This window comes from Melanaphis sacchari, unplaced genomic scaffold (genome assembly GCF_002803265.2).
Source record: "Melanaphis sacchari strain LSU unplaced genomic scaffold, SCAv2.0 Contig20_pilon_pilon, whole genome shotgun sequence".
In the NCBI taxonomy this organism is placed as follows: Eukaryota; Metazoa; Arthropoda; class Insecta; order Hemiptera; family Aphididae; genus Melanaphis; species Melanaphis sacchari.
The window spans coordinates 5,190,691-5,217,187 of NW_020271042.1; the positions used below are offsets into that span (position 1 = coordinate 5,190,691).

Below are 26,497 nucleotides of genomic sequence, written 5' to 3' on the forward strand. Positions count from 1 at the left end.
AAAACTATTCGGAGAGAAATTTATTAGAATTGTTTCTTAACTAAGCATTTTAAGTATAACTGATATCAGTTTATGAACTATTAAATGGTAACGTATAGTTTTGACATTGTTATGGTTAATATTTTAGTAATTTAATTTATCACAAGAGTAGGGTCGTTTAGTAGTTAATAATGTTATTTTTTTATTAATGTTATGAATATCAGATAATGAACTATATCTTTGATGCTTTTTATATGATAAGAAGGAAATATTTTTTTTTATAGATTGTTGAAAATAATCAATATACCTATTATTCATGCTTTATTTAATACGTATATTTTACGTGCTATTATTATTACTATTTTAATTTGCATTTTTTGACGATTTGAGTATTTCTGAATTCAATATTTTGTATTAAGTATAAACTGCAAATAAATTTAATGCAATGTTTTTTAATAAGATATTTGTAAAATAAATCTTGCATCATTTTTTCCAACTTAATGTGGGGTAACGCACATTTTGTACGAATAGAATATCTGATGCGTATAATATAGATTGTACCTCAATTACGCTGTACTACTAAGTAGAGGTATTAATATAATATTTTTGTTAAATATAACCATAATAAAACAGTTTTTATCTATTGCAATAAATTAGTGAACTAGGTGATTTATTGTCAAAGATACTTTATTATGTATCAATAATGCGTGAATACTTAAGATAGAACTTTTCTATTACACTATTTTTTAATCAGTCACTTGCAATATTTTTCAGTTACAACAGGTTAATGTTAATCTTAAGTTTAAGTTTTACAATTTGTGCTGTAAAAGTTAAGATAATTATTTAAAATATTTATCTTAAAAAATATAATAGATTGTACCATGGTTTTAAAAGGCACTTTTTCTTTATTTTACTATATAAAGAAAAAAGAAGAATTATTTTTAAGTGCTTTCCTATGACTCTGATTATAATAAAAACTTAAAAATTCTTACATTTATATTTGAGTAATACAGATTTATAAAAATTATGCAGTTTTAAAGATAATAGTTTTATACAGTAAACGATTAAGAAAATAAGAAATAAACATTTTATCACGAATAGTGATATTTATTATACTGACGTTTGTACAATATAATTAACTATAAAATTTCATACATATTTTAATGGTTATCAAGAAATACTTCAATGTTTCTCTCAATGATTTCTTAAAAATCAATCAAGCTGTTTTAAAGATTTTCAATACAAGTATTGAAATATTATCAAGTAATTATTCCATGTTTTGCATTATTGATATAAAAGTTAAATAGTTTAAAAACAAATAATTTTAAGTTTGTAGTATAGTTGAAATAACTAAGTATGTTTTACAATATTTTAAGTATCTATTTCATAGGCTCTAAACCAGAGGCCCGTAAATAGTTACTTGGAGGTCTACGAAGTGGTTATGATTTTTTTTAAATAACCCAGAAATAAATTTGTTTCGATAGAATTTTTAAAATAAAAGAAATAATGCCTTGATCGTATTTGTAATTATTTATATACATATATATTTTTTTTGGTGGGGGTCCATGATTATATTTTATACTTTAAAGGAGTCCATGGAATAGAAAAGATCTTTTCAATTAAAATATTTATTTAGTAGATAATTTATTAAAATGTTGTTAATGGTGTTATTGTAACACGGTAGGTGAAGTATTTAATAAGTGAAATTAAAATTAAAACTATTTCCTTTACTTAAGTTTAGAAGTAGATAATATATTATTATAAATTCTGTTACCTCTGAAATCATATAATAAGATACCTAAAAACATAAATAAACTATCAAAAATAAAGATTTTGATTCAATAAAAAAAATATAATTGGTTTAAGATTATTGATTTTATAAATCCAAAGTGTTTTTCAAAATAATTGAAAAAACAACCACAAAATTAAAAAAAAAAAAAAAAATGAGAATTTTTACGTAAATCTAGTTTTTAACAAATATGATTTTGATTTATTAGTGTAATTTAAAAATGAATAATTTTAGATACTTGAAATTTTACCAAATATTTTTAATATAGTAATTTTATATGCATAATAACGTAATTTCATGATTTTATATTTAGAATAAAATTTTTGATTAGTTTTTGAAATTTTTGTGGGCATTACAATTTTTTTTTCTGGAAATGTCGTTTACAAATTATTTACTTATTAGTAAAATGTTCTAAATAACTAGTAACTTAATATTTTAATTAAAAAATATTGAAAATCCGTTGTCACAATATTTTTTATAAATATTTAAAGATAATATTTTACAAAAATTAATAAAATTTACGAAAATTAGCAACTTAATATTAATTAAAAATGTATGGAAAGTTTAGTTTTTATATCTAAGATTTGAAAATTTAATAAAATATTTTTCATAACTTTTTCAGTCTTTTCATATGAAAAAAAAAATCTATAGAAAAATTAATTATTATTTTATGATCATTTGAAATTCGAAGTTCTATGATATTTTATGTAAAACCGTAAAATAATTATTTTTGATATTTTTCGTATTCCTAAAAAAAAAGAAAAATTAATATTTGATTTTTTAACAAATATTTATATTATTTTCTTATTATAAGGTAAAATTTTCGAAATTCTTTAACTTTTTTTGAGGTATTTATAGGCATGATCAATTAAAAAATATTTTTTTTTTATAAATATTGATAAATGTTACTAGTTGTATTAAAATTCTCAAAAATTCAATAAAAGATACAGTTCAAAAACATTATTCGTGAGGACATACGTAAGTATACGAGTATATTTCTATATTTTGTATACATAATGCAAAATTTAATTCTAATATTTTTTACAAAAGTTAATTCATGAACATGAACTATGCAAGTACTTGAAATTTTATAGACTGACATTCTATTACTACTTAGAAATTTTTGCGTATAAAATGGCATATCAATTAATTAAAATTAAACATATTGGTCACAGTAACTCACTAGACACTTATCGTACAACACAGTAGTACCCACCTTTAATTTAATTTTATTTTATTCAATGAATAATGTTAATAAATGTAAGGTTCTTGTTGAAAAGTGTTTTATGTTTTATATTATAAACAGTTCATAATGGCTAAAGTTGAATTTTTTCAAAAATGATTCTCATTACAGTCACTATTAATTTTAGTTTGAAAAGAAAATAAAAAAATAATTTAAAAATCATGTTTTAAAATAAAATTGAAATGTATTATTTTAATATTTATATGTATCATGCACATACATAATCTAATATACATCCATTGATCAATAGTGTATTTAAAAAAAAAAAAAATTAATACAACTTCACAATAATATTACATAAACATTTTTTATTTTAAAATGCATATAACGTCAATCATACTGCTTACAGTAGGTATTTAATACAATAATGTCAAATTGCATATGAAATTGAGTAATTTAATGGTTCATTAAAATCAAATGGATTAATCATCTGCTTTTAATTTATGTTAAAGGATCATTAGCTTACTGTTGATTTATCTTATTTTCATTCAATGTTTAATGATTGTTTATTAAATCAGTCATTTTATCTTAATAACCTCCTTAATAAACGAATCAAGTGTTAATTTTAAAATAATCATATTTTTCAGTAAAAATGTAGCAAATTTGTCTAATAAACACATACAATTACTATTGTTTATATTGTTTGTTATTGTCTACATTTTTTTTTTAAATTTTACTATAAACATACATTAAATAACTATAATTAATAAGATAAAAAAAATAAATATTTAAAAAAAAAACTGTGAATCCGTTTAATTGTATACTAGGTTTGTATTGCATTTCATCATTGAATTTGAATATCATCATTCACAGTGATTTAATTAAATGTAATATGAATAATTATGATTAATTATAAATAATAAATTGTTTTACACATTTTTCAATTAATACCAATATTTAAATCGTCATTAACACACTTACCGATATTTTAATAATTTTATGTCGTCACTTATTGTTCCCTCAACAAACTAAAATTTTCTCACAGGCACTTTAATTATCCTATAAATAGAAATGTCACTATCATGGAAAAACGAGTGTAATTTATGAGGCTTGATAACTATGTTTTCTATAGAAAAACCAATATTATTCATACAAATTCTTTATTTTATACCTAATAAATATTGATAACAAATAAATGAGCAATACACGTTTGTTTAGATATACTTCTATGGGGAAATGAATAAAATTAAATGCGTTGACTACCGATATAATAAAGTAATTATACATTTATTAAAACTATTAATATTATTTTACTTATATTTATATATTTAAAACTTGTTTTTAAAGAATCTTAGTATTAAAATCATTTTAAAAATTTAATCTAAAAATAATAAGTTACCAGTTTGTAGAAAGGTTATTTATTTAACATTAACTCATAGATATGTATAACATAATACTGTTGTACACATTTATTGATTTTAATAAGATGTTTATTATTTTTTTTGTCTGTTATTATTTTTGAGGTGGTAAAAGTGCTTCATTTCTAAATTTTAAGGTTGCAATTTTAAATTTTTACTCTTTAACATTTTCAGAATAATATTATTATATAATCACATAACTAAGCTTCATGAATAAAAAAAAATCAATAATCATAATTTAATACTATGAAATGCATAGTAAGAATGTAAAATATAATTTATAGTACTTCAACCACAAACTGGTGCTAAGTTGTGAAGAAAAATTAGTTTAAAGTGAGATAAGAACCCGATACTAATGTTTATATCCTTATAGTTACTAAATTCTGATAACATGATTATTTATGAAACTTATACCTATATTTTGAATTATAATACGCGCAATGATATTTTTTAAATGAAGGATGGAAATCCTAAACCTACTTTACAAAACCTGACTTTTCAAGAGAAAGTTTTTTTTTTTATTATCTCTTCTATAACTATGTCAGTGAATAAAATTGAAGCCCAATAAATGCAATATATAATAAGTTATACAATTTTTTTTCTTTAAATATTACTATTTTTAATTATAATCTCTATTTTTTGAAATTTAAAAATTGGCAATAATCAAAAACGTGTTATTTTTATAAATATATTTATGTATTTACGTTTTTGATTTTATTTAATTCTTTTATATCTATATCATAAGCAATAATACGATTTAAAATAATATAAAACAGTAAATTTTGGAATAATTCACGAAAATAAATCGTTTTGGTACAGTTAATGATCGGTGTAAATTATTTTAACATTGGTCATTGTACGTTTTCTAGTAAAACTGGACAAAAAGTACCTTTTGACTATTATAAATATAATTTCTATGTATAGAAAAGGTTTGTTTTGGATTAATTAGTCATTTTTTAAAGCCAATTTTTACCTTAAAATATACTTGGTGATATAAACTGAAAAGTAGAGGTTTTTGTTTTGAATCATTTTTTGTATACAATAATAATATTCTATTGAACTAAAATTTAACATATATATTGAAATTAATCAACAATTACTGTACCTACATTAGTGTGGGATACACTTTCTCATATTTTTTTATTGATATAATTGCTAAATATTATTAATTATCTATATTTTTCACTAATATCTGTGCGTAATGTATTTAAAATTATAAACAATTAAGTATCTGATTAAAAATACTTATAACTTTTAATTCAGTTTATTAGATAAATCACGTAGATTACTATAAAGAATTAATGTCACAATTATTAAATTATTAAAAAATTTAATTTTGACCAATAATATCAAAATTATTACCAATTATTACTAATTATTCCTACAAATATTTAATAAATAATTTAAATAAGTTTATATGGTTAACGGTAGTAATTGTTCTTTGCACTTAGCTGACATTCGAATTATTAACGAAGAATAAACATAATATTTTTATTTCATCATAGTATCATACAATCATAGTATAATTAAATATTTATCTTGACTTCTTGTTTTTTTAAATAATATACAGCCACTAGTAAGTAATATTTCGCCATAAATTTACCAAAAAATAATATTTTATCATATGAACAAGACAATATAATGGAATATTATATTAACACTTGTTTTTATATAAATATATATGTTTATAGTTATATTGAAGAATGTCATTTCTTTATTTATATTTATAATTTTAAATTTTTGCAGAATTATTAATAAAAACAAAATAAATTATAATTTAACATTTATATAATATTAAATATATAGATAATACTACTAAAAGTATTTTAATGAATGTGACCTAATTAGTTCCTTTTAAATTATCGATAATACGTTTTCTTATCTGGTAATCAATGGTTAACAAAAAATTTAAAAAAAATATTGTATTTCTAACTTTGCCGAAAATAATATACACAAGTATGATATTTTTGATATGACTCAATGTACTCACTTTTTATTCAGTAACTGTGTTTGATTTTGATTGAAGTTATACATACATAGTTCATATTATGTATTTTTTAAGACTAGGTATATAAACCTCGAAGACATTTATGGCAATTTAAAACTCAGTCCTGGTTTTAATATACCTTATAGGAAGCTTAGAAATAAATAGTGGAATGATCTTCAACTGGATTGAATTAAATATTCCTGCAGCTTGTGTAAGCATATGTATATTCTACCGTTAATAAATGTCAACGGTTGAGTACATTGGAAAATACGAATTCGCATGTTGTTATTTATTCAAGGCGATGTACAAAATATTTGAGAATACAAAAAAAAAAAAATCATTAAAATGGCTGTTTATCGATGTATGTTTTTCATCTCTGCTTAAACTTATAAACATCTTTATATTTGTAGAACAACGAAAAATAACATTTTTATTATTTTAATTTCAGATATTAATAGTTTATTTTAAATAATAAATAATATTTTATGTGATTTATATTTTGTTAAAAGTGTTTGTTTGAATGGAAATAATTTATAACAGTGATGTTTGTAAAAAAAAATACTGAACCAAGTATTACATAATATTATTCCGATACGTGAATGATAATTTATTTATATAATATATATTATACTAATTAATAATTTTGGATAATGAATCTTCATTATTTTTAAAAACACAAATTTTCTTAAAAAGTGTAAGAAATAAGTTACTTTAATATAATCAACAAATTTTAACATTTTGCCATACTATTGTCTCTGTTAATGAAATAAGATTTTAAGAAAAGTTTTAATATGCATACATTATTAAATAGTATTAATTTCATAATATTACGATCAATAAAAGTGTGTTAGAGTTAATGATAATATAAATATTATTAGATAAAATTACTTAGTTCGAAAAATTTATTTTTATTAGTGATGCTTGGACGTATTATGTACTTTAAATTAGTTGAATAATATCACCATAAATCATAATATTATACCTTTTTTGGAAAATACATAATATAGTTTATTTTCACACATTGGAATAGATTTGCAGTAAATATAAAAATAATAATCGTTATAAATTTTAATATTATTTCACTATAGAACTATAAATCAACTATAAGTTTTATTATTATAATTTATAACTAATCAATGACGTAATAAATAATACAATTATATTTTTTAAATAAACCATGATATAATTATTATAATTTAGTTTTTTTTTTCTATTAGAAATAAATTTCTGTAGCAATGGCTATTGGCTGAAATTTGAAATTTTTTTTTTTTACATACTATTAATTATTATGGTACCTAATAAATTTATAAATAAATAATAACTATTATTATCATTATAAGTGAAAAATGTTAATTTTATGTTTGTTACTAACTTTTAATAAGGGTAAATTAAGAAAGATAATAAAATAATATAAATTAAAAGGGAGATAATATAAAAAGTTTAAGACCTTTTAGTGAAAAGTTTATCCATGTAGACGTGAGTTTCTTTCCAATTTGCTATTAGGAGATTTTAGATAGGATTAAGAATTAATTTTAAATTCTGAGCAGAGCTATGGATGTATTGATTTTACAATGATTTGTATTTTTTTGCAATAAAAATAATTCTTTTATTTTCAAAAATGTGAATGTTTTTTGGTAAAAAAAAATTGGTATTTTTAAAAATCGAAAGTAAAAAATTCTTAAAATCAAATTTAATAATGGAGATAAAACAAAAAAAAAAAAAAAATGAGGAATTGTGGAGATTTTTACACAAATCCAATTTGTAAAAATATCGATTTTGTTTTTTTTTAAATAACTCAAAAATGAATAGATATTTAAAATGTTCTGCAAATTATTACAAGTATATCATTATTTTTAATTACAGTACAATTTTCCATAACAGTAGATACTTGAAATTTTCATGAAATGCTTTTATTATCTTTTTCATTTTACGATAAAAAAAAAAATGTCAGTTATTTTTTAACTATTTTTAGGCAAGCTAAACTTGTTTAATTGTCAACCATATAGTTAAAATTTAAGGACTTTACAAATAAATGTCTTACATATTTAACTTTTTACAGTATTAAATAAACATGGTAAAAAATAATGAAAATTAAAAAAAGATTATTTATTTTATTGATCACTTTTCGTTTTAAAAATTATACATATATCTGATAATTTTTATATTATTTATAATATCGTATTTTATCCAAACTAAATTACCTTTATCATGTGATAAAATAAGCTAATATACTTTTTTTAGATTGAAATATTCAATATAATTTATAATTATCATTTTGAAAAAAAAAACAAACACGAGTGTTTTCGTCATCTATTTTTTTCTAGTTTGTGAACAACAATAACACGTAACACCTGTATTATTTATAATATTACAAGATAAAAATAAACCAATTTAATTTTAGAAGTATTTTTTACACTTTGATAATTTTTTGTACAATCTATGATAGGTATGACATTATATTATATTATATGCTCAATGAATAATACATATAAATATTTATTATTAAAATAGGTACCTAATCACTTTAATCATGTTGGAGTAGTAAGTATAGTTACTATTAATGCAACATTGAACATTTAATAAAAAATAAAAAAAAAACATTATTTTAAATAATAAGCGCTTTGAATAAGAAAACTATTTTACAATTGAGTTGAATGATGTATAAGAGATGTTAATAATTTTTAATTTGTAGAAGATTGTTATCGAAAATAATAATAAATAGTGTTATTCAATATTTTCAGTATTGAAATTTTTCAACTTTTTTTTTGTTGATAGAATACAAGAACGGATTTGCTTTTTTAATTCCTAAATCTTATGAATAGTTGTGTTTTATTGTTGTAAAAACTACACAATAATAAAATATACCAAAATATGAAATTCATAATATAAATTTACAATGTAGTAGACAAGTTACACATTATTTTACAATACAGACTTACATAATATTTCATATTTATATCTGTACTTGTTTTCGTTTTTCAATTGCATATTATGTAAAGTTTCGAATATTTTTCACCAATGAATGTTTTACAACAATAAAAATTGTTGTCTGTAAAACCAATATAGTTATTTTTAGCTATACAAGTATTCATAAAGACTAACATATTTCATGAATTTCTTGAAATTGAAAAAATTATTTACATAAACAAATCGCATTACATCGTCAGTATAAATTTTAGTAACCTCATCTTGCCTATAATCATTTATGATATTCAACTGTCATAACAGAAAAAATAATTATAATATTGTAAAATATTTTTCTATTTTATCGCAGAACCAATTTATTTTTTTTGCGTATTTAACTGTATATATATTTACGTTTTTAATATTTTCATTGAAAAAAAAAAAACAAATAATTCAGTTTTTACTTTATATTAGGTTTTGATTGTACCTATAAAATTGTTTACTGAGTTACTAGTACAATTAACAAATGTATTAACTTTTAATTCAATAACAAATTGTGATATCATACGAACATGGTTAATGAGTCCAAACATTTTAAATAGGTACTTCATTGTATTTATAAAATAATAATTTATTTATTTGATTATATTAGTTTTCAGTCCACGAAATAAATATTTTTTTTTTTTTTTTTACTGATTTATAAAAAAAATAATTAAAACTATCTTGTTTATATAAATACCCAATTACATAAAAAACTTTAACGTTTATAAAACTCAAATATTAATAATTAATATTTAATATTTTAAAAAATATAGCTTTAGAATATTAAGTATATTAGCTTTATTTCTTCACAATAAATTATGTGCAACCAGAAAACCACCTTCAATGATGAGAAATAAATCTATTTTCCCTGATTCTAATTGTAACGATAAAAAAATAAATAAATAATACATTAATCGTTTTGTTCAGAATATAAAAAAAATAAAATATTAACTAATTCGCATCCGGTATCTATATTCTAAGTATTTTATGAATATTTAAAATGATTAGAATGTAATTACAGTGATACTAGTTGTATAATATTATACCTAAACTTACATGTTTGAGTATGTGTTTATAAAAACAAAGTTAAATTAAATTTAAATTAAAATAGTTACATAATTGTATACATTTCTTTAAAATACTGATTATTGTATTTCGTTGATTACTAATTTTTGAACTATGATATATATATAGATTTTAAATTGTATTTATTGAGATATTATATTTTTTAAATATAAATGAAATCTCTTATTGTATATTTTAAATTATTTTTTAGTAATTTTGCGGCGAATTACCCCTCTTTAGTGATTCGTGATGTAAACTTTATTCATTGTTCTTTTGACGTTTCCTTCTATATCAAAATTATTTCTGTATTAATCTGAAAAATATGCAAAAATTATATATGAGTTATATTTTTAATTTTTATTGAAATCTTAAATATTTACGTAGTAGAAATAGTCATTATAAATTATCGTGAATTATACACCGTTTATAAAATTAATTATACTTAGAATTTTTTAAGTCATTTATAAGATTATTTTGACGCGCAAATACTTGTTGATCGGTTAATTGAAGTGAGATTAGAGGTAGATAAATTATATTATGTGATATTTTGCTGCTAGTTGATAAATATTTTCTATATTTTAGGTCTCTTGAGAATCATTATACATTTTACCAAAGGCAAAAGCAATTAGTTGGAAAGAATTTTGAGTACAAATATAGCTTTGAGATGGTTTGTTAGTCCCCGAAGTGTACACTATCTTTTCAAATGAACCTTAACAGAGATTTATATAACATTAGATTTGTGTGAATCAAAAGTTTGAATTTTAAATTGGTGCGTATTGTATAGAGCCTAGTATTAAATATCTATTTTATCTTATGTCATTACTGGCCAAAATACTTAAGAGTTAATAGTGTGTAAAAATGGGGTGAGACTGTTTTCGACTAAAAAGTACCTTTTCCTTTTCGGCCGATTCCCTTTTCGACCAAAATCGTGCTCTTTTCTTTTCGGCCAAAACAAAATTTCATAAAACGTATGTAAAAAATTAAAATAATTGGTATATATTTTTTTATAAAATTAGGGTAATCGTATAATTATATAATTTTGAAAGTTATTAAAATTATAAGATACATACTATTTTGTAAAATAAAATGTGGAAAATTATTTAAAATATAAGAATATCTATATATTAACATTATTTTTATGTCAATATGTCACAAACTTACTTAATATGTGGTTTAAATTGTATTTTTTTATATAATATTATACATATTACATTTGTGACATATTAACATAAAAATAATGTTAATAATATAATATAATTTTTATTATATTTTAAAAATTTGTTTATTTTTTATTTTACAATATTTTATGCAATTTATACTTTTAATCATTTTCAAAATTATATATTTATACAATTACCGTAAATTTACGAAAATTTAAAATAATAAATTTTATTTTTTTATATACATTACATCAAATTTTGTTTTGGCCGAAAAGGGAAGAGTACGGATTTTGGTCGAAAAGGGACTCGACCTATTTTAAATTTGGTCGAAAAGAGAATCAGTCGAAAAGAAAAGGGTATGTTTTTGGTCGAGAACGGCCTGCCCATAAATAAAGTTCAATAATTTAGTTTGCATGTTTATATTTACATTAATGGCCACACATATGGGGAGATAAAACAAGATAATAAAAAAAAATTACCTTACTTTAAATAATCATAGTTTATAGTTAAATGTATTTCATTTATATCTCATTTAGAATTTATCTTAAGGTATAATTTTGTCTACTCAAAAAAAAAAAAAATACATGATTCATTTAAATGTATTTAAATTATTAGAAAAAAGTTTCAAAATTATTATTGTTTTTATAATTTTTTTTTTTTTTTAATTAATAATTTTTATTTAGCTTTGGGGTTATAAATTGTTTAGGTACTACTATAGTATTAAAATAAATAATCCTTATATTATAAATGCGTATATATAAATAATAATTATATATATTTATTTATTTTTTAAACGTATCTATAAGTGTATAAATTTATAGGAAAATACTGATTTGTTTGTAAAAGTTATTTAATTCAATTGTTAGGTGTAGATTATAAACTAAGTTTTTATAACATATTTTATCTAATTTGATACACTTTTCAGTTAAGTCGTATTTTCACAATGTTCATGTGTTATATTATGTTGTAAAAAATGAAATTTATATATATATATATATTATTTTTAATTTTTATTACATTGGAAGATTTTAAATTCAGATATTTTACTCCATTAAAAAATAATTTTTTCTGCACATCTTCATAAGAAAAAAAAATATGTTTGATTAACACATTATTTAAAATGTTACTAGAAATAGATTTTGATGTAGAATTGACAACTGATATTATTATTTTATCTTTATTTTTTTTTTTCTGTAGTCAGTTTATTTATTATTCACATCTTGATGCCATTATTTCGTAATGGTTTTTGATGAGAATTCAAGTTGAAATATCGTAATTTTTTTAATTGTTAGTTAAAGATTTTTTAATTACAATCTCATGACACTTTATTGCTAGTTGATTCATTATACATTATTTAGTTAAACAGCTATTGTTTAATAAGATTGTATGATAATTTATAACAAAAAATGAGTTATTAAAATAACAATAATTATGTTAAGTTATTTAATTTAAATGGTTCCTACTTCCTTTTAAAATTAAAAAAAAATATCAATCCAAATTACACTTAAGTTTAGATGAGTTAAAAATGAATATATAGAAATAAAATTGTTCATAGAAAAAAGTGAATATTATAAACTCATAAATCACTGTAAATGTTATGAATTTTTATCAGTAAATAATATTCAATATAAAATTATGTATTACAAATTGTGTAATTAAGATTACATAGGTATCATGTTTTATTTCTTTAAAAATAAACAGTGTTTTGAAAGTTTTAAAATTCAAGTTATGAGCTTCTTAAAAGCACATAAACTAAATGTTTGAATTTACATTGGTAACAAAATAATGAATTCAAATATCTGATTAAAAATATTAAAATACGGATAGCTTAAAATATGTTTAATAAATTAAATTTAATTTAATACATTTTAATACTTAAATTAATAAATATTTTTTAGTACAACATAATTTTTACCTAAATAATTTTTACATTTGAAAAATCCATAGAAATCACTGTGATGTACTGTGTATGTGTTTAGTTTGCATAATTTCATTGAGTAGGTCACTGAAAAATATGGGGGCAATTGGTATTTGATTATTAATCATTATATACAATATAATGATTTTAAGCTGAAAATATATGCCGAACTCTTAGTCTTTGATTGATTATAACTATTGTTAATTTATTTTTCTACTATTAAAGCTGTGAAAAGAACTATAATTTTGATAAAAATATTAAATATAATTTAACTATATAAATTTATTAAAATATTATAATATAGCTACTTTTATCATCAGTATTATTGCTCGCAAATTGCTGTTTTTATTGTGGCTTAATAATTTCATAAACAAATATTCACAATTTATTTTTACGTATTCGTGCAATTTTAAATTAAAGTCTGTTATAACCTAAAATGTTTTAATTATAAAATAAAAATTAATAATATCATACATTTAATTTTTTTTTTATATATTTTTTTCTTTTAATAGAAAATTCAATTGTATTTTAAAATAACAAAAACAAATGAATATAAATATATATTTTTTTTTAATAATCATGTTAAAGTTTTTTTTTTAATTTTAAATTAAAATTAAATGCATTAAATTTGACCAAAAATATATAACTACAAAAAAAAAAAAAAAAAAACAAAAAATTAATAATGAGTAAGTAGTTTAATTAAATATTAAATATAAATTAAAATATTTAACATAATATCAAATAAATATTTAAATAATTGATAAACCATTTTAAATCAATATATCTATATTTTTAAAGTAATAACAGCTCTTATATCATTAAATTATTTAAATAAGCAATAATATCTTGCAAATTTACTTATAATATTTAAACTTTTATTTTATAGGTATAATTGATGTTCTTTATTGACGATCATACTATTTTATTTTAAATTTATTTTCAATCTTATAATCTAAATATTTTTAATATTTAATATTCAATTCAAACATTACTTTTATTACAATGTCGTGCATGCAATGTAAAATATTATATAAAAATTTTTAATGAATTTAAGTATCAACATGAATTCATTAACATTTTATTAATAAAATCGGTTTTATAAATAAAGCATATATTTTTTTAACTTTCTATAAATTTAGTTTAAATTCATATTTACTTACGCCAGATATATTTCAAACATTTTAAAATTGTATATTAATTAATCTTTTGATTCCGTATTAAATACACGAATAAAAATTATTTCAACGAGTAAACACCTTCGTAATTTCAAACGATTGAACGGAACGAGAGAAGCGATCGTGAATATAAGCGCTTTGGACATTTTGGTTAACCGCTTGGCGACACCGGACTGACAACTTTAAACGTGTGCTATCGTATTGTGTTGCCTTGCAACAACCCCGCGCAAGTCCTGAACCCATTTTAGGGCCTTGTACAAACAGATGTACTCGCAATAGAATGAAAACGGTAATACATACTTTGAACAGTTGGTGCGTGCGCTCGTATGTGTGTGTCTGTTGATAAAGTATTCTCTTTATTTATTTATTAATTTTTTTTTTTTTTATTTATTTACGTAACATAAAAAAAAACATTACATATGTATTGTAAAATACATTTTATTAACCGAATAAAATGTATGTAATTAGAGTTCAATGTAATTCTAATTAAGTTAATTGTTACAACTAAATAATACGAATACATAAATTGTTTTAAACATTTTTGGAAGTCATTAGAATACTTAAAACTTAACTATATAGATTATAGCGATTGTTTAATACACCAGCATTATGTTATTATTATTGGACCAAATTATTTTGATTGTTAAAATCAAATTTATAAATCTATAAAATATATTATATAAGATATCTTATAGAGTTAATTTATAATACTGAAAAATGTTGGTTAATATGGTTAATATTAATGCTATATTACATGTCCCAGTTGTATACGACTATTTGACATGAAATCCGTTTGCAAAAATATAATACATAGTATCTACATTATATGTCCAGTTATACGAAGTATTTATATTATATTTAATTCATTTGAGTAAAAAGAGTATAACAAAACATTTTTGTATTTTCAAATATATAAATCTTTAATGACACGTTATATTTTAAATTTGCAGCACACTCAATTTTTATTTTCTTAGGTACTTCACATTTTTCACGTTTTTGTAGTTTAATAAAATAATGATTGTATTTATTTTATATATATATACATATATATATATATATATGTATATATGATAAATCAATACAATATTCAGAATAAAAATAATTTACTGATTTCAAAATAAATAATTTCTGATAATATGTATGATAGTTTATATAATAATATTCTTGTGCGAGTATACTTCAGATGCGAAGTTATATAAATTTATGCGTACAGTAAAGGTTTAATAATTAATATTTATTATTTAAACTTTAAATAATAAGATAAATTTTATAAATACAGATTCCAAGCATGCTTATCAAAAATTGATAATAAACTTACTTTAGAAAAGGAGGAGAGGTTAGTTTATAATTTATTTTTAAAAAAATATACTAACATGTCGACATTATAAGTTTAAAGTTTCTAAAGTTTCTTGACATAAAACTTATATTAAGTATATTAATATTCGTCATTCAATAATTTAATAATAAATGATAGTCAATTATTATATTCTTAAATTTGATAAAATTTAATGTAATTAGAGTATTGTTTTATTCACCGCACTTAAAATGACCAAATATATTTTTAAAAGCAAAACAGTCATTTTCGTTGAGCATGGGTCGTTGAGTATAAATGAAAACGGACAGCACACGACAATCAATGCTTTAACATATTGTACTCCGTTATATATCTATTACTAAATGACAGTAAAAATGTAACGTTGTCATTACAATAGCTCATTATAAGTCATTGCATAGATGTTTACGACCAATTAATAGCTTTCAATAGAATTACAGTGTGAAGTAAATACTTACTGTATAATATTGTTTATTAATTACAAAAACGAGTGGGGAGATAAATATAATATGTAGTTTTAGTAATCGTGTAATAACAAATTTTTCATAAAATTTAATAAAATATACATATATAAAGTATCTTTTCTCCGATGTTTATAAGCTTCAAAATAATATTTTAATATTGTACGCATAATTTAATAAATATTATAGTATAGATACATTTTATCATATTATGACATCATATTTTATGTATGTCATAATACTATACTTTTAAAATAAAATATAAATTATATTATTATTGAATAAATATTTTTTATACACTTCATGTAATAAATATTCATAAAAACAAAAATGTATGCATATCTATGGAGTAATTGTCTTACTAACATACATTATAATTTGAAGAGGTCAAGTATTGATTCATCTATTCAATATTGTTACTATAATAAGTATAGTAATAATTTTCTGGCACAGTCATTGAAATCTCAAAATTTAGTTTTTCAAGAAAATTTTAGAAAAAGTGAAGATATACAAAACTATCTATCAAGTTTGTATTTGGTCTTTTAAGAACTCTAATAATATTTCTGATTGAGAAATAAAAAATTGCGATTCTTTCATTTTTTTAAACTTGATTTAAATTTAAAAATAAAGAATTTTACATTAAATATTTGAAAAAAATTTTTAATTACTCAATTAAGTATCTATGTAAAATATATTAATTAATTTAAATCTGTCTAATGCAAAAAATATATTTAGCCATATGTATATCAAACGATTTCATTTAAAACTATATGCAACATCATAGAATATGAAACAATTAAGATAAATGTATAAATGTTATCATATTTAAAATATATTAATATACCTATTATTAAAAACTTATGATAGGTATTTTATTTATTCATATATTTATATATTTTCAGTTAAAAAAGTATATTACATATTATTATTTATTATTAATAAGACGATTAACAAATGCATATAAAAATATAATAATTACAAAAATGCAAAAGATCAAGTATTGTATTTTATAATTTTTCATTTTTTATTCCGGTCTAAATCACGTAATAAATATAGCTAGTTCCTTATAAATTGCAAAATGGTTAACATAAAATAGTTCACAAATATCAGAAAATATGTTACATGATTTAGTAGCTTAGTAAGATGTCTTTTACCATATTTTACACAGCCGAATTATTTAGATGAACTATAAGATTAAATATTTAAACATTAAAAATGTATTATTGTTTTTGCTGTTCTTCAGTTTTTATTTTCATGTATAGTTTGAATGTTATATCAAAAATGTTGTTATTGATATATTTTTTTAGTTAAACAAATTATAATATATTAGTTAATTGTCTTACCGAGTTTCCTATTCTCTAAATAAATTTCTGATAACATTTTGGAAACTAGAGTTATATATATATATGTACTATAATTGATTTAGCATATATATACTCTGAATAATTATATTTTAGACAATTTATTATTATTTATTTTTCTTCAATTATCAGTGATTCAGATTGAATTTTAATGAAGATGTGAAAAATTATATCCATAAATACTTACCTAATTCAAAGTTTATCATACCTTTTGGCTTTTATGAATATTGGTGATAAGAAAATTTTTTTCTTTTATGTTTGTGTGTGTAATGAATAACACTCAAAGTTAATGTAGTATAGAAATAACGATAGCGCCTTCGTATTTGTTGGTTGTCCATACAGTACTGTTATAACAAAAAAATATTGATTTTGTATTCCTTCATGTTTTTGGAGTCAGTTTCATAATAATTCATTACATAATTTATGCACACGCATAAACATCAAATTACGTGTTTAAATGATACAATAACAGCGACCTCAAAAACATAAAGGATTAAATATTATGAAATTAATATTTTGTAGTCAAAGCAGTACCTTACGGACAACCAATAAATGCACATGTGCTATTTATTGTTATGTCGGTATTATGTTTATTTTAAATGAAGTTCATCATACACACATATAAAAGAAAAAAAGATTTTCCACAAAATTTTTATCCGAGTATGTCATTATGTAATTTTCGCATCATATATAATACGTGAAAATAGGTATTTATAGATCCTTTTAATATATATAATGTATTTATTTGGGAGAAGGGGTATTATGCGAAAATACATCTTCGTTAAAATCAAATTATACGATACTACTGAAAACATTTTAACTATTTAAGCGCTAGTAAATTACTTATCCAATTTACATCAATGGAATTCATTTAAATAGCTGATATTTTTAAATAACACAAAAATAATTTTAAGTCATATGAAAATGTAATCAAATTTGTACACATCAAGTGCTATATAAGATTGTGTAAATCATAAATAGATACTATAAATAAAACAATAATAATGAAAAATAAACTAGTTGTAAAATAAAAATATAAATATTTCAGCTGTTTAAAAATTTGTAACTTAGTTTGATAAATTTCCTTGTCTCAAGTTATACTGTTCCAAACTTTTTTTTTTTTTTTACTATCCAATTATCTTAGAATTATCGGGTAGTTTTTATGATATGTCGTTTTTTGAATGATTGAAACTTGATATATAGAAATCATTCAATATATTGTCTTGAAATGTTTTAAGCTAACTAATTGAATACCTAACAAAATATTATATTAATCAATAATATTAATTTAAAAAAACAAAACAAATATTTAAAAAACATTAATCTACGTGAAAAACTATATTATGATAAATGTTTATGAATCCAAAGAATTGCTGTTAAAACAATCCGTAAATAATATAAAAAACAAAAATTTTTCCAAAGTGTATTATCTCTCTTTATTATTTAATAGACGTAAATTAAATTTATGTTGCAAATAAAAACAATAAAATTCTGTAATATAAAACTTGACTAATTTTATTTTCAAAATGTATTGTTATGGATAAATTCAATATAATTGTATAGTGTTTAATTAATAATAGTGTAATATTATATCGTTAAATAAAAATTATTAGTATTATAATAAAAACACTATTTCAGTGTTATAAAAAGATAAATAATAATTTATCTCGGTAAAGAAATAGATAATTCATTAAAAATTCATATAGATACGATTAAAATATAGATAAATTTAATGTTTAATTTATATTATTATTATGAATATTATTTATTATTAATGCAATTAATAAAAAAAATAATGAAAGTGCGAATATTCAATTGTATGGGAACTTAAGATTAATATTTCAACCTTAGAAATAAGCAAAAACATAGTTCTGTTTTTATAGAAAACTTGATCGTTATGATGTCTTCCAATAGATATCATCTTAATAAACGTTTACATTTCATAATGGTTATATATCATGGTACAATTGTACTCTATAAACTTCATAAGTACTTCTCATATAAAGCTGTTCTAATTAATGTTACATAATTAGTAGTTATTGAATAATGTTAGATTGTACTTTCTATAGTAACTATTGTTATTTAAAATAATGTTCAAATATCAAGGCGGTCATTCGTAATATTTTAGATTGATATTTATTTTTTTTAACCTTACTTGATATTTAAGAATAGTTGAATCTTTAACCACTCATATTATTTAACATAAATAAAATATTTAAAAAAAAGTGTTTTCTAAAAATAAAAAAATAAATTATTAGTTATACAACTAATCATTTTTTTTTTTTATATATGTATAATTTGTACATAAATAATAACCATTGATTTTAAAATTTAAAATGGTTAATATTATTTTATAAAACATGTTTATATTTTATTTAAACAAAACTAAACATAGATAATTTCTTAATATATTGATTATTATGCAATAGTATTAAAACATTACATTTTTTTGAGATAACTAATAATTTCATAGTAAAATAAATCAACTAAAAAATGATTAAGAAAGTTACTGTATTTAATGAGAATATTAACTTTTATTCAGTAAGTACTAAATTGAAACATAAATAATAAAAGTAAGTAAGAATATTAATATTTTACTTATAAGTAAGGTTTGGGACTAATTGCACAAAAAAATTACTAAAATATAGTTAAACATATGCAATTAAATTGTTTTTATTTTAAAAACAAATACAAAATGTGTATAAAATTATAAAAAATATTAATTTTAAAAATATCTTAAGTACTTGTTTATGTGTTGACTTATGTGAATATTATTTGATTTTTAAAACATTTTAATAGTAATGATAGCCATGATAAATAAACATCAAATACGTACTGTTTTTTGATTTTGTCAAAATTTTATTGAGTTCTTAATGATAATTTTGTTCAATAAAATAAATAACAATAATCATAATATGTAGATACCATAACCTCCAATTACTGATGGAGGATAAAGATAATCTTATAATTTTATGTAAATATATTTTAGACATTTTTTTCAAATGTTATATTAAAACAATTTCAGTCAACAAAATGTTAATAATATAATAATAATAAAATTGAAAAATACACTAATATGCTATAAAATGTTTTTGTGTGGAATTTGATGAAACATGCTCCGAATTGCAGGACTTATAAATATTAAAGTTAAGAATCAAAATGAAATGAACTTAAATTTTCACTTTTAATACATAAAATGTATAACATAGTGTAAGTAGTCATCTTATTATTAATATAGTAAGCCAATTATTAAAGTTTAGTGACTTAAAAATTAAAGAAAAACTTGTATAAAACTTCAAAAATGATTTTTATTAATAAATTTAATTCTGGCTATAATTAATCTACACTATTTCAAACGTGTAAATCCCACTCAAACTGTCTATATAAATTAACAGATAATTTAAAATGTAAATTAACCATATAATAATAAAAACTTGTAAAATATAATAATAAAATATAAAAATAAACAATTATAGTTGATTTTTATGTTTAGACAGAAAATTATTATTTTAGAAATAAAAATAAAAATATACATATTATGATATAAATTTTGTATTATTATTTCCACTGTATATTAAAGTATGATATTAAGCTATACTATACAATACTACACAATGTTAACTATATACCTATATATTTTAATTATATAATTATTATTGAGAAGTGATGTGATCACTGTAATAATATGCCCTCTTTAAACAAAATCTACAAATGGAAACAATACATCTTCGACAAAATTATATTATTTCTTATATTTTAAAGCTATGATAAATCCTTACATTGAGTATTTGACAATAAAGGTGCAGTATTCATGTGGACATTTTTAGTCTACAACACTCTCCAACCACAACCAGTTGAATATTAAAAAATTAATAGCTTATTGACTTCCATCTTTTCAAAAAAGTTGAGTACGCCACTGTTAATGGCTGTCAGTATTAGTCGATTATGAAATATTTTATTACTGCCTTTTTATTTACTGATATTGAGTAGAATTTACGTACATGTTTCAAAATCAACTATAAAGTGTCATAAATAGAATTTACTCTTATAAATATAGATAAACAAGACTCCATTGTTTTTTTTTTTTTTTTTTTTTAGATAAACTATTTTTGTTATTCAGTTATCATTTAGTAAAAATTAAAGAGGAAGTGATTTTCATAACCCATATTCATTCATGATATTTACATAGTCTTTATGCTTTAAGAATGAAATTACTATAAAAATAATTGGTACCTATGAAGTAATATAAGAAAATAATTATCTATCTTAGTATAAGGTCATAATTTTTTATCTTACTAATTTTAATAATACTAAAATATAGGTACTTAATTTGTTATTTTTATATTTTTGTAACGTTATTTTTTATAATTTTATTGTTACTAGTTTTGATATTTTAATGGTTTGTTTTAATATAAGTTTCTATTTGTATTACTTGTTATTTGTTCATAATGAAATATAATATTCATATGAGTTAAATAATATATATTTGTAATACCATGATTCGAATCAATATTTTAATTACTCGATATTATCAGACTGAGTTTACAATTGAAAGTTACGTTACTTCTAATTGTCAAATCTAGTTTCAAAGAAAAAGATAATAATTATCTCAATAATCAATTATTGATTTTAAATTTGTCTAGAAAAGGTACGTTCGAAATTATATTGTCTAATATTCTATCCTAGATTCACAATCACTAACAATATTATACTAATTGAACAAAAATTTATGGCATCCTAATAAGTTTAAAAAAAATATTCTCTTAAAATATATAATATATAAATTATTGATACAAAAAAAAAAAAATTATATATAATTTATAAAGAGATATAATTTTTAATATTTATTTAGGTATTGCGCGTAATATTTTTTATTAGCTCCACTCTTGACATCTAAGATCATAGAGTCCAGCCACTAAACCTCATTCAACCCCTAAATTTATAAATCAATCAATGCGTCTGTTATAGTCGATTAATTAAAATAAGTTGATTTGTTTGTTTGATTAATTTTAGTATTTATCTAACGTTTACATTGTGATTGATGTGAGACAATTGTTATTTTGAATAAATGTTGAAATGCTTTTCATTTTTGAAAACAGTAATCATTATAGGATACTATTTTATATTAAAACTATATAGTAATTAACTTATATTATAATTGTATACTAAATAACTATAAAATTATTTATTTAATGGGACAATGGATATATTTTTTTTTTTACATGAATATAAAATTTAAGTTAATTTATCTGACAATTCTTAGTATACTTCAAAAAAAAAATCAAAGAACTTTTGTCACCATTTACGATTTTATTTTTCAAATAATTAGTGTTACCTAATTTAATATAGTATGTATAAAATATACTATACGACTTAATTGTTATAACTAAAAACTTATTTTTTTTTTTTTAACGTGATAAATACTGGAAATTCAATTATTTTATCAATAACACACTTTTTTAATTCAAAGGAAATCACTACTGTTATAGATTATTACATTATTATATAGTTATATAATATTATACATACAAAGGTTTTGTATTAATGTATATTAATCCATACCAAGTTCCAACTAAATCCCCACTAAGTATAAACAGTTTACAGTTCACATTACCATTTTATCATGCTCGTATCTACAGAAATAACTGGTACAATATCTAAGTCATATTTACTAATTGTATTCAAATTATAATACGTATCTACCTATAATATATTTTATTAATACCTTAATAACTAAACAAATTTTATATTATCTTTAAATCAATGGTTAATTCTTTCTGTTTGGGTATGTATATATATATATATTATATGATACGGGTTTTAAACATTTTATTTTATAGCAAACATCGTATAAATTGTAAAATGTTTTTATTTGTACGTATTGAAATATTCAACAAATTCACAGATTATGATAATAGTCAAATAATTCTTAATATTATTATGTATTATAATATTCTTTAAAATCTCAGTTTATTGAAAATCTCACGTTTTACAATAAAACTGCGTGTAATATTAACTATACAACATTGCTACTTAAATATAATATTGTTTTGTCTCATTAATCAAATTTATATGGTCGAATAATCCTAAATATTCTGTTATTGAAATTATATTTATGGTATTTTTCAAAATTCAACAACACTTTATTCGGGCAAAGAATTTATTACTCATTGTATTCATTAAATCAATATAAGGGATAATTATTGATGTTGAAGAATATTACTTAAGTGTGTGTTAATTTGTGAAAATTCATTATAATTTTAAAATATTCTAGATTAAAATATACATAAAATATTTTGAAAATTTAAAAAGTTTGCTATGTGATTTTAAATGGAGTAAATGAGTGAACAATATTTGTAGTAAATATAACACGCATTTAAAAACAAATTTGAAAACACATGCTTATATTTAAAATTCTAATTTATTGATACTCGGAATTAATACATACGAATAAATGCATATTTTATGTAATAACTAGTATATAATTAAATATATATTTAAATATAATATTTACTGTAAATAATTCAAAAGAAAATATTTATTTTATTATTAGATATTATAATTAAAAATACCATAACTTAATACGCTAATTCAAATTCAATCATAGATTTTTATATTTTTATATTGGATTAATCCAATATCCATATTAAACTCCATTTAATTTTTCCAATATTTCATATCTAATAAATAATATACACACAATTTTACAATTCAAATTATACTTTATTTATTTTTAATTGACATTTAGTTACAGTACGTAAAAACAAATACTTATTATGTGAAATATAAATTGTCAATCAACGTCTATCCAGGAGTTACCTTCTTATAAATATATACAATTTTATTGTAACAATATATTTAATCAAATTTACGAGAGTATCTATAAATTGACAGTACAGTTTTGGTAACTTCTGGACGGGTTATAATTAACAGATAGTATAAAATAATGATTATAATAAAAACAATTCCATCGAAATTTGATTGGAACAATTACAATCGTTGTGTAATGAAATAGAATATACGCTTAAAATGAATTTTAATGTCAATTATTCAATTATATATTGTATATTTTTATCTATTTAGAACATTTATTATTGAAAAAAAATATAATATTAAATAAGAAATTGTCCTTATAATTTGAACTATATTCAATAAAATTAGCTTAAACTAAAACTAAAATTATCTGAGCGTTTGTGGTATTGATTTCAAATTTGTATAACACAATGTAATTGTCAATTGATTTTTTGTTTAGTTCAATATGAAAATTCATATTATAATTGTACGTAGTAGTAATTGTTCTAGATTATATACTCAAATAAAAAAATTAAAATGTTAATTTTATCCTGTTGATATTTTATTTTTATTTTTTTAGTCTTTAAAGTATTTTTATTGATTATTTCCAGTATTATTCATCTTTAGTTTTCCTTCTTACAACTTTTATCTTTCTTCCAAATTCTTGTTGGTCATAAATTGGGGCATTTGGGTAATTCTTTCTGCTTGGACTTTTAATTACAACGGATGGATTTAATTGACTTTGTTTTACTACTTGATCAAAACTTCCTCTAATGGTTGCAGTTTGTGACTCACTTTGTTCGCAGTATGAACATTTATATGGTACTTGATAAGCCGACGGGAAAACAGGATTTAATTTTGATGAAACCACTTCTTTTGATACTGTAGTTCCTGTACCACATGATGGATAAAATACTACCGGTACGAATCCAATCACAGCACCCTCCGGGAGATTATTTAAGTCCAATGTTGGTTGTTGTGGTAATTGATTGGTAGAATTATTTGTAGGTGGAACAAAATAACATGGACAAGATCCTGGGTTTGGAACAATTGGCAAGGGATAAGGAATTATATTGACAGGTGTCGAAGAATCTGGTGAAAGAGTAGTAAATTGTTCTTCATAGGACACAGTACTAGTTGAGACCACTAAATTATTATTTTCAGGTGTCAATGCTGTTTTAGTAGATATACTATACAACGGAGTACTAGTTTCTGGTTTGCTTGATGATGAGATAACCTGATTCGATTTTTGACCAAATTGATATGGTAATTTTGGTCCCTTTGTAGGGCTGTTCACGTATTGTGGATTAAGTGAGCTGGAATGTCCTGATGATCCTGACGATGGCCCTATTAATTCATTATTGCCCAAAGTCACAGCTTTTTGGCCTTCGTTAGAATCAGGTTTATTCGGAACATTTATGCGAATATCTATCAAACTAGGTTTACTTGTATATTCTGGGGAAGTTTGACTAGACTTACTCTTAGAACCTGATGTTTGAGTTGAAACAGGCGTTGTTACTTGAGGTTTTTTATTTTCTGTTGCTGGATATGTAAACTGTTGTTCAGGGTAGCCATAAACGTTTCCATTGAAAGGGTATTGTTCACTAGCTACTGATGGGTATGCATTAAAGTCTAGTTGACCAGAGTATATTTGGTTTTGACCAGGATACAATTCATAAAAACCAGGGTAACCAGATGGTTCATTAGATTGTGGATAATTAGGGAGCGGTGCATTAGAAGGAGGGGGAACTGGATATCCAGAACTTAAATACTCGGGATACACGTTTGGTTGCTGTGAACCATAGCCAGGAACATTTGGTTTTTGAGGATAGCTGGTAGGATAAACATAATTTTGTTCCGTGTATGATGGATAACCATTGGATGGTAAACCTTAAAAAAAAAAGTTAAATTATTATAAATTAAAAAATGT

The 26,497-nt window shown here is 20.8% G+C and overlaps 2 protein-coding genes across 5 annotated transcripts in view; both read right to left on the bottom strand.

Annotated features, from left to right (window-relative positions):
- LOC112593700 (RYamide receptor-like) overlaps positions 1–14,779 on the bottom strand; it is a 51,548-nt gene extending 36,769 nt beyond the window's left edge. For both annotated transcript variants that reach the window (XM_025338216.1, XM_025338215.1), the window contains exons 1-2: positions 14,606–14,779; positions 10,598–10,680 (exon numbers count right to left, since the gene is read on the bottom strand). The gene's annotated coding sequence lies outside the window, so the exon portion shown is untranslated. The remainder of the gene's footprint in view (positions 1–10,597; positions 10,681–14,605) is intronic.
- Positions 14,780–24,985: 10,206 nt separating this feature from the next.
- The window catches only part of LOC112593808 (collagen alpha-5(IV) chain-like), a 31,099-nt gene continuing 29,587 nt past the window's right edge, over positions 24,986–26,497 (bottom strand). For 2 of the 3 annotated variants that reach the window (XM_025338363.1, XM_025338362.1), the window contains one exon: positions 24,986–26,457. In XM_025338363.1, the coding sequence (XP_025194148.1) occupies positions 25,181–26,457 (1,277 nt within the window). In that variant the 3' untranslated portion in view covers positions 24,986–25,180. The remainder of the gene's footprint in view (positions 26,458–26,497) is intronic. The other variant, XM_025338364.1, reaches the window with a different exon arrangement.